Source organism: Oncorhynchus kisutch, linkage group LG12 (genome assembly GCF_002021735.2).
Source record: "Oncorhynchus kisutch isolate 150728-3 linkage group LG12, Okis_V2, whole genome shotgun sequence".
Classification (NCBI taxonomy): Eukaryota; Metazoa; Chordata; class Actinopteri; order Salmoniformes; family Salmonidae; genus Oncorhynchus; species Oncorhynchus kisutch.
Genome location: NC_034185.2, coordinates 41,928,243 through 41,943,206, shown reverse-complemented (window position 1 = coordinate 41,943,206; position 14,964 = coordinate 41,928,243). Strand labels below are relative to the sequence as shown.

General features: G+C 43.3%; 1 protein-coding gene across 6 annotated transcripts in view; it reads right to left on the bottom strand.

The window, feature by feature from the left end:
* The window catches only part of LOC109900401 (wiskott-Aldrich syndrome protein family member 1), a 150,198-nt gene that overhangs the window by 19,264 nt on the left and 115,970 nt on the right, over positions 1–14,964 (bottom strand). For 3 of the 6 annotated variants that reach the window (XM_031837560.1, XM_031837559.1, XM_031837561.1), the window contains 2 exons: positions 2,621–2,738; positions 400–480 (listed from right to left, as the gene is read on the bottom strand). In XM_031837560.1, coding sequence (XP_031693420.1) covers positions 400–480; positions 2,621–2,738 — 199 coding nt within the window. The remainder of the gene's footprint in view (positions 1–399; positions 481–2,620; positions 2,739–14,964) is intronic. The other 3 variants (XM_031837564.1, XM_031837563.1, XM_031837562.1) reach the window with 1 other exon arrangement.

The window sequence follows — 14,964 nt, the reverse complement described above, 5'->3', positions numbered from 1 at the left end:
GATTAAGTCCAAGCTCAGACATCAGATCACAACAATCCTGGCAGTTAGTGGAAACCCAAAACCCAAAGAGTGTAGGGAGGGGGTCTGTGTTAGTGGGTACCACACAGTGGTCACGGGTGCGGGAAGAGGGTGGCAGGTTTACCCAAAGGGTTACAATCACTGTGAAAAAAGCAGAATCCCACTAGTGTCCAGTCAGTGATCGTCTCAGATGCACCTTGTAGTTGGAGAAGTGATTAGCAAAGGGTTTCCAGGTAAGTAGCAGGGGTTTGAAGCAGAGTTAGTGGGGGTCCAGTGCACTGCTTTGAGGCAGGGCAAACCCAAAAGGAGGGGGGTTAGATAGGGGGGCAGCAGGCTAACCCGAGGGTCTCAGGACGGGTCTGAGGGGCGGGGCAGTCTTACCTCTGGGGGGGAAAGGAGGGAAGGGGGTTCAGAGGGGACTCTGATAAGGCCCTCCGGCCACACATGAAAAGGCAATTCCATCTGCACAGAGTCAGAGACAACAGAGACCGAGGAGAGGACGAAGGGAAAGAGAGAGGGAGGTAGGGAAGAGAGGGATACTAGCTAAGGCATTAGAGGTTTCAGGAATCTAGATATATTCATAAGAATACATAAGCCGATATATATATTTCCCTATGTCAAATATAACTGTCCTACTAGTTCCAGAAACAACACACATAGCTATGTAGCCTATCTGTATGTGTTTGACAGACAGTGTAACAGGCAGTGATGTGTGAATTAGCTGTGGTCATGGCTGCTTATTGACAGTCTGTCCTTCCATCTTACTGCAACTGCTGCTCTTTCAATCTCTGGCCAGCTCGGCACGGCAGAACAATGTAGGGTTGCTATGGCAACCCCCGGGAGGGGTAGGGGGGTTGGAGCATGGGGTGGGGAACCTGACCAGTAACATTGTGTTTGAGTGCGGTAATGGACAGTTCCCTGATCTCCTCAAAGATGTTCGAGAGATGCTTGTACACTCTCTCTCTCTGTTCTATATATCACACGCACGCACACACACACACACACACACACACACACACACACACACACACACACACACACACACACACACACACACACACACACACACACACACACACCTGCCTGAGAGGCATATTCAGCTGATCTAACTGCATTCAATGACCTCAGCAAGCGAGCGCAAGTCTTACAATGAGTCACGGACACGGTCACACACACTCAACCTGACGACACCCTTATCACTGTGTTTCTCACTCGCTCTCCCCTCTTTCACTCTTTTTTCTCTCTCTCACTTTCTCTATCTCTCTCTCCTTAAGGAAGCTACAATATGTTCATGCCAGAATCCTTTTCTTCACTTATCTCACTATCCTGTAGTTGTATGGCTGTATGTCATGATGTGTCTGAACCCAAAGTGTGTGTGTGTGTAAAGTCCAGTAATCCTCCCTCCTTGGGCTCAGTGGGCTGCCATCCTAGCACTTTGTATGTGGTGTGTACTCTATACTGTAATGGCTGCCAGTGTATTGTGGTGCAGCGAAAATAGTGCTTCATAACTCCACTGGCCTTTTCTGAGACTGGTATCTGGCCTCAACTCCCCACCATCCCAACTCAAATACTCTGTTTACACCAAATAAGGCCTATTAAATACTGTATCTATCTATATATTGTTCTGTGAGCTATTTTTGTATACAATTTCTGTATTTCCAGTCTTTCTCTAAATACATAGTGATGTGACTGTTACTGTCCCCTGTTCTCTGACTGTGAGTCTTGTGACTGAACCCTTCATCACCACCACAAAAACCCAAACCTCAACTTTTATATTCCCAAACCTCTCTGGCAGGGTTCCCTCATTGGTTGGTTGTGCTTGAAAATCTAACCACGTTGGGCTCCAATTGGATGGTTATGGTGAAGAGAGGGCTATGGCCCGCCACTCAAGCATGGAGACACAAGCTGGTGCTGAGTAGCGTCGTAGGGAGACCCCTCCATCTGGGCGGGAGTTGAATGCTCTGTAATTTAGGGACTGTGGGGGGAGGAGAACTCGGAGGATACACAAAGGCTCCCTCATGATTGTGTGTGTGTGTGTGTGTGTGTGTGTGTGTGTGTGTGTGTGTGAGAGAGAGAGTGAGGAGAGGGAAGGTTATCTTCATGAGGTGTGTGTGTGTGTAAATCTCACTGAGTATACACAATGTTCTCGCTAATGGGAGCATTTGTGTGTACAGTATGGGTGTGTGTGTCTATGAGGGACCCCACATGAGAGCAATTGTGTGTACGGTATGTGGGTGTATACAGTTTGAGTGTGTGTCTCTCTCAGGACAAACATAGGCTCCCCCATGAGGTGCGGGGGCAGAGAGAGGGCAGATGTAAACATTACTTAGAGTAAAAAACTAGACAACAGAGAACCACTGTGTATCCTTCCCTCCCTAATAATAGAGGCAATTCTGATCCGAGAACAGTTCCAATATTGGGCTCATAATGGCTGAGATTAAACCTGTAATAGGGAGAGCTGATCTGACATTAGTTAGGGTCCAAAAGCTACTTAGTGACACAGCACCTCAGCTAAAGATCAATGTGCAAACAACACCACGCTGAATCCTACAATAAGAAGACAGGATGCTGGTGATGACCTGGCCCACTGGCCCTTCCTTACCTTCTGTTTCCTCTTCTCTTTCCTTTTGTCCTCCGTGTCCTGCAGCATCTTCTCTCTCCACAGGTCAAAGAAGTAGGAGGGGTTTGTGTAGAACTTCAGCCCCTCCTTACCATCATCCCTGTAGGAGCAGTAGGAAACCAGAGTTAACCCTAGACACTGATTTGAGGTCAGTCTTGCTGATCCTAGATCTGCTACTCTGAGCGTTGCGAACCAGAGATGGCTGATGAGGGTCAAATTTGACCTCTCCCTTTTTATCTTTTCATTTGTTTTTTTTAATTTCATCCTATCTTCACCCTTAACCAGGAATAATCCAACTAGAAGGAGGAAATTATCACTTCAAAAAAACTCACACATATACCCTGCCACCCTCATGCACACATTTGTCCATCATATCATATCACATCAACATGGGAATGCGATGTGCCCAAGACGCACAAATAGCCACATTGACTCTCTCTCCTTCTCTTACACATTCTAGTCGGTGACACCACCAAAAGGTGCTGAACTAATTGCCATATATTCTACCATAACATTATACTTGTTTCTCCATTAACCCCCTGAGCCACCTACAGAGTTTAGAGGGTTACATAACCCATAATGCACCTCTTCTTCCTAGCTACCATGGAGTGTTCGGTGACGAACGGGAATGATTGTGAGAGAGGGATAACAATAGGAAGAGGAAACATGAAAAGAAAGAACATCAAAAGGAGATGAGGACGTTTAATGATATGCAACAACATGGGGAAGGATGTCAGGAGTGTGACAGAGTGGTAGGGTGTGTGTGTTTGAGTGTGTAAGTATATTAGGTGTATACTTGAGTGTGTGTGTGTGTGTGTGTGTGTGTGTGTGTGTGTGTGTGTGTGTGTGTGTGTGTGTGTGTGTGTGTGTGTGTGTGTGTGTGTGTGTGTGTGTGTGTGAGAGAGAGAGAGAGAAATGCTGTTCCGACTGAGTACTATGCGTGTTTATATTGTGTGTGTGTTTGACAGGGCAGCAGCAGCTGGATCTGAAGAATAACAGCCTGAGGTGTAGCAGACAGCCCCCTGGTGAGAAGTTCAGGAGCGAAAGAGGAAGAAAATAAGAAAGAGTGGGCATGGAAGGAAAGAGAGGACAGAAACTCAAAAAGTGGGCCAGAAGTCCTTCAGAAGTCGTCAGAGTCAGAAGTACTGAGACACAGAGGGGTCAGAGAGCATGCTGAGTAGAGGTGTCTGTCTGTATGCAGTCCCATAGCGACAGGTAGTCTAGTATTTAGAGCATTGATCAAATCCTGAGCTGACAAGGTAAAAATCTGTCGTTCTGCCCCTGAACAAGGCAGTTAACCCACTGTTCCCCGGTAGGCCATCATTGTAAATAAGAATTTGTTCTTAACTGACTTGCCTAGTTAAATAAAAAATAAAAATAGCGATATCTACAGCTGCTTCTCAGCATAGACTAGTTCAACAGCCGACATCTATCCTAGAGAAGACAGACACTGAGCCGTACAGCTATTAAACCCACACTATTAAACTGAGAACCCAGACAAATAAAAGGCCCCGGACCATTTGCTGTGGTTTCATTATGGATTATTTATCTCCAGCTGGCTCTCTGAATTTAATTCAATTTAATGGGCTTTAATGGCATGGGAAACATATGTTTGCCAAAGCAAGTCAAATAGATAATTAACAAAAGTGAAATAAACAATACATAATTAACAGTAAACATTGCACTCACAAAAGTTCCAAAATAATAAAGACAGTTCAAATGTCATATTATGTCTATATACAGTGTTGTAATGATTAATAAATAGTTAAAGTACAAAAGGGAAAATAAATAAACCTAAATAGAGATTGTATTTACAATAGTGTTTGTTCTTTACTGGTTGCCCTTTTCTTGTGACAACAGGTCACACATCTTGCTGCTGTGATTGCACACTGTGGTATTTCACCCAGTAGATATGTGAGTCTATGAAAATCGAATTATTTGTGGTTCCGTGTAATCTGAGGGAAATATGTATCTCTAATATGGTCATACATTTGGCAGGAGGAAGAGCAGCTCGGGGCAGAACAATCTAACTTAACCTACTTTATGGAACTTTTTACAACAAACGTCTCTTTCTAATACAATATTGTAACTTTCTATGTGAAAATGCAGAGAAATAAGCAACCAAAGGACAATAAATCCACATCGGAGGCCTCCTCCCCACCAAACAACGAGACAGACATGGCGGCCAGGTAACAATGTGACACTTACAGAACTTAGGATTCTAAGGCTACTAGAATCATAAGGCTACTATTGCTGAACTGGACACCAAAATCGAGAGCACCATTTGAACGGTTGCTTCGCAGGGCCAGAGTATTGTGGACCTTGAGAAAGCTTCTGAATTCAACGCTGGTAGGATCGACGAGTTAGAGAAGCTATGCACATCCTTGCAGGATAGTGTGCAGATGCTTTCTGTGAAAGTGGTCGACCTCGAGGGCCGATCCGGACGTCATAACCTTTGCGTTGTTGGTCTGGCAGAGGGGGTGGAGGCTGGCTCTCGCCCCACCAACTTCTTTGCCAAGCTATTGAGAGATGCAATGGGATCGGATGTTTTGGCTTCGGATCCCCAGCTGGACCGTGCACATCGCGCCCTTGTCCCAGTGCCTGGTCCGGGCCAACGTCCTCGCCCACTGTTGTCACAGTTTCAAGACCAAGGATCTTATCCTGCGCGAGGCTCGGATGATGGGTAACCTGTTACATAAAGGACACCCCTTCCGTGTCTATAAGGATTATGCGCCCGACGTGGCAAAACATCACACCGGCTACAGAGATGTCATGACCAAACTCTTCGCCCAGCCTTGCTCTTCCCTGCAAGACTCAGAATTACCCCTTCTTCCGGTGAGAAGATTTGTCTCTCCTCGGTTTTGGACGCAGAGAAGTTTATCCGGGAATATACATCAATCCCCCATATGGGTTAGAGCACCTTGTCATTGTGTGTTAGGGTCTGCTCATGGACTCGAATCCATACTATACCAGAACGGGTGAAACCTTATTAAACTGTCTCAGCAAGTGCTACTGAACATGTAAGACGCTGAACCGACCAATGGAGGGCGGTCAGAGCTCTTTATTTAACGTTAATTTCACTTTCATTCCGACTAGACGACTGATCTGTCGTTGGAGTTCAGAGATGTCTGTTTGGGTGGCCTTCCAGGTTTGATCATTAACACTTTCGGATGGATATACTTATATTCCCCCTTTTTCAATTCGTATATTATTCTTATTGCCATACCATTTATTTATTGCTTGCAGGGGACTGGGGGTGATGGTTGGGCAGACACAGACACCTGGATAGCAAGTTGGTGTTTGTGCCGTTCTGCTTCTGTCATAGCCGTGGGCCGCTCTCCCGATTAGATTCCCACCAGCCTTCTGTGGTGCTTGTGTCTATGTGTAGGTGTGCATATATATAATTATTATTTGTACTTTATTATTATTATTAAAAATGTTCTCTTAGCATTTTATTATTATTTTGTATGTGTATATTTTAAGTGTAGGTATGTGTATGTGTGTGTGTATGTGTATGTGTGTGTGTATGTGTATGTGTGTGTGTATGTGTGTGTGTATGTGTATGTGTGTGTGTATGTATATGTATGTATTTGTATATGTCTATATATATTTTTGTTGTTGTTGTTTGTTTATGTCTGTGTATGTATATATATATATATATGTACATATATGTGTGTGTGTGTATGTATGTATGTATGTATGTATGTATGTATGTATGTGTATGTATATACATACATATGTATATGTGTGTGTGTGTGTGTGTGTGTGTGTGTGTGTGTGTGTGTGTGTGTGTGTGTGTGTGTGTGTGTAAATATATAGATATATATGTATGTGTTTATGTGTGTATATATATATATGTATATGTAAATGTACTGCTGTCTATGTCGCTTGCTGATGGTTTATGTTTAGACCTGCATTGCTTAGCAATATAGTCTTGTGATGCTATATCTTGCTTATCTCAGGGATTGACCCAAGATGACGCTTCAGTGCGCAATATGTTTAAGTTGCAACTTATTCTGTTTTGGTTTATATCATATAATTGAATTGAACATTGAACACTAATTGAACACTTTATTCGCGGGAGCCTCCTCAGTTCATATGTTAGTAGAAGTTCTAGGATAGTGAGAGGTCAATGTATATTTGGGATTTTATTTTTGTTTTACCTCTTGTTCGAGGTCGCAGTGCATTTTTGGCATCAGCCAGACAATGTGTTTATTATTTAGATTTTTTATTTTTATCCTAAAATGTTGTTTCTCTCCTATTTGTGTATGCCTGTTGAAGGTGGGTTTATGGGGGGGTAAGTTAGGGGAACAGGGTGGGAAGTAAAAGTGCTTGCAGGGGGGAGGGGTGGGTTGGATACTGCTCAGGTGTAGGTGCTACATATGCTGATCGTGATGGCTTGGTGCGCTTTCTTACCTTTTTATTGAGTTACATGTTATGCAGGCCACCATAGAAACTACAAACGAGAGGAGGGTGGGGCTTAAATTCACTTCCTGGAATGTCAAGAGTGTCAAGAGTTTAAGCAAACCAATTAAGAGAGGCAAGGTCCTAGCCCACTTGAAAGCACTCTCATCTGATAATATATTTTTGCAAGAATCCCATCTGAATAACAATTCTCATAGCGGACTTAAATGTAGGAGGGTGGGGCAAGTGTATCACTCTAACTTCTCGGCCAAAACGAGAGTCACAGCGATTCTGGTACAGAAAGGAATTCCCTTTCTACACTATTGCGGATAAAGAGGGTCGTTATGTGATCGTAATAGGAGAGATCCACTCTATTTCCGTAACTCTACTACATATCTATGGGCCAAACATTGATAACCCCTCTTTTTTCCAAAAGAGTCCTTGACCTGATTCTAGATTGGAGGGGACCTTAACTGTGTGCTAGACCAATATTTGGATAGATCCTCTACCCGGTGAACCCCTACCTCCTATTCAAGCGAATTCTTGAATACCTACATAAAAAAATTCGAATTTATTTGATATATGGAGGATCTCTAACCCTACGGGTAGGGAATACTCCTTTTACTCTCATGTTCACAATGTTTATTCTCGAATTGACTACTTTTTGGTTGATGCGAAATTACTCCCCTATACCTGTAATGTGAGGTATCAGGATATTATAATCTCCGACCACAGTCCATTCACCTTCTGGTTGAGATTGGGTAACATTGTACCAAACAAGAGGGTCGGGAGGTTGAATCCCCTCAGCTCCTCACAGAACCAACATTCTGTGAACATCTTAAGTTACTGGGAAGTTACTTTTTTCTTTGATACCAACGACAACACAGAGACTTCCCCAGCATTATTGTGGGAAACACTGAAGGGTTATTTTAGAGGCTGTATCATCTCCTTTCAGTCTGCCAGGACTAGGCAAAACAGAGGAAAATTGGTAGAATTGGAGGGACAAATTCACTTACTGGATAGGGAGAATGCTAGCCATCCATCTATGGAGAAACTTTTTTTAAATGAACTTTTTAAAATTTGAATATAATCAGATTCTCTCAGCTAAAATGTATAAATCTTTTCTCTATGCTTAGCAAAAATATTTTGAGTTTGGTGACAAACCACACAAATTACTCGCCAGACAACTTCGAAAAAGTGTGAGTGACCAAATGGTTCACAAAGTTAAATCTGCATCTGGGAAATTGCTCTCTTCCCCCAAAGACATCAATGACAGATTCTGTCAGTTTTATGAGACTCTATGTACATCTAAAGCGGATCGTAACCCCTTAATTATGCTAAACTTTTTGGAGGACTGTAATCTTCCTGAATAAGGAAATATCTCTTGAAGAAATTCGAGAAACAATTAAATATCTAAAGAGTGGCAAGACACCGGGCCCATATGGATACCCTGGTGAATTCTATAAAACATTCAGCAACATGCTCTCTCCCTACCTGCACAAAATGTTGGTTCAGGCCAATGATGAGGGAGCTCTCCCACCTACTTTGGATGAGGTGTTCATTACAGTTATACATAAGAAGGGTAAAGATCCGGAAGAGGTATGGTCATACAGATCAATATCTCTCCTTAATACAGACCAAAAGATTTTAGCAAACATTCTGGCTAACAGGCTTACCACTTTAATTGGCAAATTGATCCATTCGGACCAGACCGGCTTTATCCCTAACAGAAACTCATTCTTCAATCTCAGTCGCCTCTTCAATATTATGTATTCTCAGAGGTTACCTAACATGGACCTTGCCGTTATATCTCTTGATGCCGAAAAGGCCTTTGACCACGTTGAGTGGTCCTATCTATTCAAGGTCCTACAGAAATGTAATATTGGAGATGGGTTCATAAATTGGATCCAGCTTTTATATAGGAACCCCTGTGCAAGAATATTCGCTAACCAATCATTGCCTCAATTGAACCTTTATAGAGGGACAAGGCAGGGTTGTGCGCTGTCACCTATGCTCTTCGCCCTAATTATTGAACCTCTCACTCAGGCGATCAGATCTCATGCAGCAATACATGGCTATAATACTAAAGATACTGTAAATAAGATTTCCCTAAACGCAGATGACATTCTCCTCTATGTAACAGAACCTCAAGCTAGTATTCCAGCTATTCTTGATGTGGTTTATATATTTGGTACCTTCTCAGGATGCAGAATAAATTGGAACAAGAGCGAATTAATGCCCATACGGTTGCAAAACACCTCTTGGCTAGAACATCTTCCAGTTAAATTATCTTCAGAAAAATGTACCTTCCTAGGAATTGTAGATACCAAACAATACTCCTCACTATTTAAAGAGAATTTCCCATCTCTGATGGAAAAACTCAAGGCAAACACACAATTTTGGAGAACTCTCCCAATTTCTCAGCTCGGAAGAATTAATGCAATTTAAATGGTCTTCCTCCCACAACTGCTCTACCTATACCAGAACATCCCAGTATTCATACCTAAATCCTTTCATAAACAACTGGACTCAATTATCAATCCTTTCATCTGGGATTATAAAACACACAGGATAGGTTAAAAAAAATACCTCTGTAAATACAAGATCCTTCGCTATTGTCGCTGTGATTTTGTCGCCTATCAATCTGGAGATGTCACTTTAAAGTAAAAATCCTATTATACATAGCACAGTCCAAATCTGGACGCAAATTAAAGTCCACTTTGATCTTAGACCAATATCATTCATGCTCCCTGTTGCCAGGAATCCCTCCTTTGCCCCCTTTAACCTTGATTACACCTTTGAGCGATGGGTAGAGCTAGGGGTAAGTACCATAGGGGATCTATATATAGAAGGGACTTTGCCTCCTTTGAGTTGCTGAGGGAAACTTGTAATCTTCCCAGAAGTAACATTTTCAGATACCTACAAATTAGAGACTATGTTAGAAAACACCTTCGCAATATTTGGGAATGCTAAACCTTCCATGTTTGATGGGTGTATAAAAATATGCCCAACCTCAGACAAACTGATATCTCGTCTATATGACGCTTTTCAATCTGTTAGCACACCTACAGATGCCATTAAGGCAAAATGGGAGCAAAAACTAGGGACTGACATCTCGGTGGCAGCCTGGGAAGATAGCTTGGAGTATATCCACACCTGCTCCATTAACTCCAGACATACAATTCAAGGTATTACACAGATTACACTATTCCGAAACTAAACTGCATAGGATATTTCCTGATACATCCCCTATGTGTTTCCTTTTAGGTGGTTGTAGAATATAATGGCTCTTTTCTGGATTTTGATAATTAGCGGGTATCAGAAAAATTCTGCTCTGCTCTGTATGCATTATTTTGTGTTTTGCACTGTAAACAAATTCTGCATGCAGAGTCTCAATTTGGTGTTTGTCCCATTTTGTGAATTCTTGTTTGGTGAGCGGACCCCAGACCTCACAAGCATAAAGGGCAATGGGTTCTATTTTTAGCCAGATCCTAATTGGTATGTCAAATTTAATGTTCCTTATGATGGCATAGAAGGCCCTTCTTGCCTTGTCTCTCAGATCATTTGCAGCTTTGTGGAAGTTACCTGTGGCGCTGATGTTTAGGCCAAGGTATGTATCGTTTTTTGTTTGCTCTAGGGCAACGGTGTCTAGTTGGAATTTTTTGGAACACCATAATTTTTGTCTTACTGAGATTTACTGTCAGGGCCCAGGTCTGACAGAATCTGTGCATAAGATCTAGGTGTCGCTGTAGGCCCTCCTTGGTTGGGGACAGAAAATAGAAATAGACATTTGACTTCAGATTCTAGTAGGGTGAGGTCCGGTGCTGCAGACTGTTCTAGTGCCCTTGCCAATTCGTTGATATACAGTGCCTTGCGAAAGTATTCGGCCCCCTTGAACTTTGCGACCTTTTGCCACATTTCAGGCTTCAAACATAAAGATATAAAACTGTATTTTTTTGTGAAGAATCAACAACAAGTGGGACACAATCATGAAGTGGAACGACATTTATTGGATATTTCAAACTTTTTTAACAAATCAAAAACTGAAAGATTGGTTGTGCAAAATTATTCAGCCCCCTTAAGTTAATACTTTGTAGCACCACCTTTTGCTGCGATTACAGCTGTAAGTCGCTTGGGGTATGTCTCTATCAGTTTTGCACATCGAGAGACTGAAATATTTTCCCATTCCTCCTTGCAAAACAGCTCGAGCTCAGTGAGGTTGGATGGAGAGCATTTGTGAACAGCAGTTTTCAGTTCTTTCCACAGATTCTCGATTGGATTCAGGTCTGGACTTTGACTTGGCCATTCTAACACCTGGATATGTTTATTTTTGAAACATTCCATTGTAGATTTTGCTTTATGTTTTGGATCATTGTCTTGTTGGAAGACAAATCTCCGTCACAGTCTCAGGTCTTTTGCAGACTCCATCAGGTTTTCTTCCAGAATGGTCCTGTATTTGGCTCCATCCATCTTCCCATCAATTTTAACCATCTTCCCTGTCCCTGCTGAAGAAAAGCAGGCCCAAACCATGATGCTGCCACCACCATGTTTGACAGTGGGGATGGTGTGTTCAGGGTGATGAGCTGTGTTGCTTTTACGCCAAACATAACGTTTTCCATTGTTGCCAAAAAGTTCAATTTTGGTTTCCTCTGACCAGAGCACCTTCTTCCACATGTTTGGTGTGTCTCCCAGGTGGCTTGTGGCAAACTTTAAACAACACTTTTTATGGATATCTTTAAGAAATGGCTTTCTTCTTGCCACTTTTCCATAAAGGCCAGATTTGTGCAATATACGACTGATTGTTGTCCTATGGACAGAGTCTCCCACCTCAGCTGTAGATCTCTGCAGTTCATCCAGAGTGATCATGGGCCTCTTGGCTGCATCTCTGATCAGTCTTCTCCTTGTATGAGCTGAAAGTTTAGAGGGACGGCCAGGTCTTGTTAGATTTGCAGTGGTCTGATACTCCTTCCATTTCAATATTATCGCTTGCACAGTGCTCCTTGGGATGTTTAAAGCTTGGGAAATCTTTTTGTATCCAAATCCGGCTTTAAACGTCTTCACAACAGTATCTCGGACCTGCCTGGTGTGTTCCTTGTTCTTCATGATGCTCTCTGCGCTTTTAACGGACCTCTGAGACTATCACAGTGCAGGTGCATTTATACGGAGCCTTGATTACACACAGGTGGATTGTATTTATCATCATTAGTCATTTAGGTCAACATTGGATCATTCAGAGATCCTCACTGAACTTCTGGACAGAGTTTGCTGCACTGAAAGTAAAGGGGCTGAATAATTTTGCACGCCAAATTATTCAGTTTTTGATTTGTTCAAAAAGTTTGAAATATCCAATAAATGTCGTTCCACTTCATGATGGTGTCCCACTTGTTGTTGATTCTTCACAAAAAAATACAGTTTTATATCTTTATGTTTGAAGCCTGAAATGTGGCAAAAGGTCGGAAAGTTCAAGGGGGCCGAATACTTTCGCAAGGCACTGTATATGGTGAAGAGGGTGTGGCTTAATCTGCATCCTTGTCTCACCCCCTGGCCCTGTGGAAAGAAATGTGTGTGTTTTTTGCCAATTTTAACCCTGTACATGGATTTTATAATGTTGTATGTTTTTCCCTCAACACCACTTTCAATCAATTTGTATAGCAGACCCTCATGCCAAATTGAGTCAAAAGCTTTGGTGGGCAGAAGGGGCATTGGTCTGATATGGGGGGTGGTATATGGATGTTGCCAGGGTTTGCTTGGGGTGGTCTTAGCTGGTTGGGGTGTGGCTGGTGGTGCTGTGGTCTGGGTGTAGGTCCTCTTGGTGTGGGTTCTCTCGGTGCAGGTCCTTCAAGATGGGGTCTTGCATGTCTGGGAGGGTCTTCAGCTGGTTTGGGCGGGGTGTCCGTTGCTCCTGTGTGAGGTGCTGGGGCTACGGTTAAGGGTGACATCCTTCAGAGCCCTGGCAAAAGTTGGGATTGCTGCCTTGTAGAGATGGACTTGGTCGTAAAGGCTGTTCAAGTCCAGGGTGGACTGGTGGTCCAGGTATACATTAGGTTTTGAGGCACAGTCTCGTGAAATGTTTGCATTCACCCACTGTATGGTGGCAGAGTGAACATATTTTTGTGGTAGCAGGGTGGAGATAACCACTTGTGTGTGGGGGAAAGTGGAAGAAGCTTTTTCAATCACTCCCTTGAGTGCTGTTGCCACCCTTTCCTGCTGGGCCCTCAGTCATTTGTGCCCGTGTGAATTATAATGTGGCTGGGGGACCCTACTCTGTCCTTTGACAACAGCACCAGGGCATGCCTATTGTTTAGGAACCAGAGTTGAGCAACTTTGTGTTTGGAAAAAGTTTATCCTCTTGAATGTATTTGCCATTTGAGTCAATGAGGAGCACAATCTCTGGCTTTTGTGTGTCTTCAGTAGATGTGGGGGGGTTGTCAGTAGGGCTATCGTGGGACCTGACGGGAGGGCTGTTAGGAGGGGATGGGGTCTGTTGGGTTGGTGAGTCCTGTGTTGTCTGTCACATTATGGTGTTGAGGTTGTGGTCCGGGTCTGAGGTGGGCTATTCTGCTGAGGGAAAGGTTGTCTGGGGGAAAGGTCCTGCTCTCTGTCACACCTCAGCTTTTTGACATTGTCCTTCACTGCCAGTGCCAGTGCTAAGTTCTCTCACCTCAGTCCATAAAGCAGCCAGCTCTCTCAGACAGCCATCCATCTCCACCTTCTACCCTCCGGGTCTTGTTGGGATGGGGGGGTTGTTGTTGTGCTGGTCTGTTTGGTGGGCATGTTCTGTCTGGATTTGTGTGGACTAGCTCTCCAGGGAGATGGATGAGCAGTGCAGTTGTGGGACCTGGGTATGTTCAGTGCTGGGGGGGTATCCTCATCTGCAGGACAGTTTGAAGAGGTGTGATCAGACTCACCTAGGATGGGGGAGTCATCACAGAGAGAGAGCTTTTCCTGCAGTGCTCTCTCTTTGATCCCATAAAAGTCTTACTGGAACTGCATGAGGATGCCCTGCACCATTACTGTCCCATACTTGTACACATTAACAGAGGTTGTTTCAATTTCCCTCAATGTCTAGTATTCTGAGTTTCCACCCTGGGCCAATACCCTCTCTCTTGACATAGAGGTAGTGTGCTCTTGTAGCACTGTCCCATGCCAGGGGATGGTCTGCGTGGAAAATTAAGTTGCTTACATTCCCCTCTTTGTAGCAGTCAGCAAATAGTGTCTCTGGATTTTTATATCCATTGGGATCTGTATTGTAATGACCTCTGGACAGGGATACGCCATGGGGCTTCAAAGGCCAATGCATTTGGGTGGTGGGGGGTGGGGGGTGGTACGGCTGTGAAACTCTCCTGCCATTGTTAGGCTCAAGAGTTTTCACACATCTGACTTCACACTTCAGTGCTAATTGAAGGTTCCGTCAGGTCTGTCCTAGCATCTTGGTCGCTTAGTATACGTATTTACTTAGCTTTATATAACAAAATTACTTTGAGATTATTGTATTTTAGTTTTTGGCTTCAGAAGTAGCTCCAGACGGAATATTACTCACTCAGTTTTGTGTTGGATGGTATTTCCAGGTTCCACTGTGTTTCTTCTGCAGGTTTAGGTTTGTTAGAAGTTTTTTATTGATGGTGCTTACACGGAGAGCCATGTAAGCAAACATGTAACAGTATAAAGATCCAACAGGCAGTTTTCCCTCTCAGGTCAAAGCCGCTATTAGCCTGGTAGTATTTGCTTGGTGTTATCAATAATGCAGTGGTTGCATCAGTAGTGTTATCCCACACAGACACACACAGACTAAGATTCTAACCAATAGGGCATGATTTTGAAGAGGTTCTTACCAATGACATCATGGTATGTTTATGGGCTGTTCAGGTGCTGACTAATAAGGTGTCAGGTTGCAATAACATTACCCAATCTGGAGGGAGGTT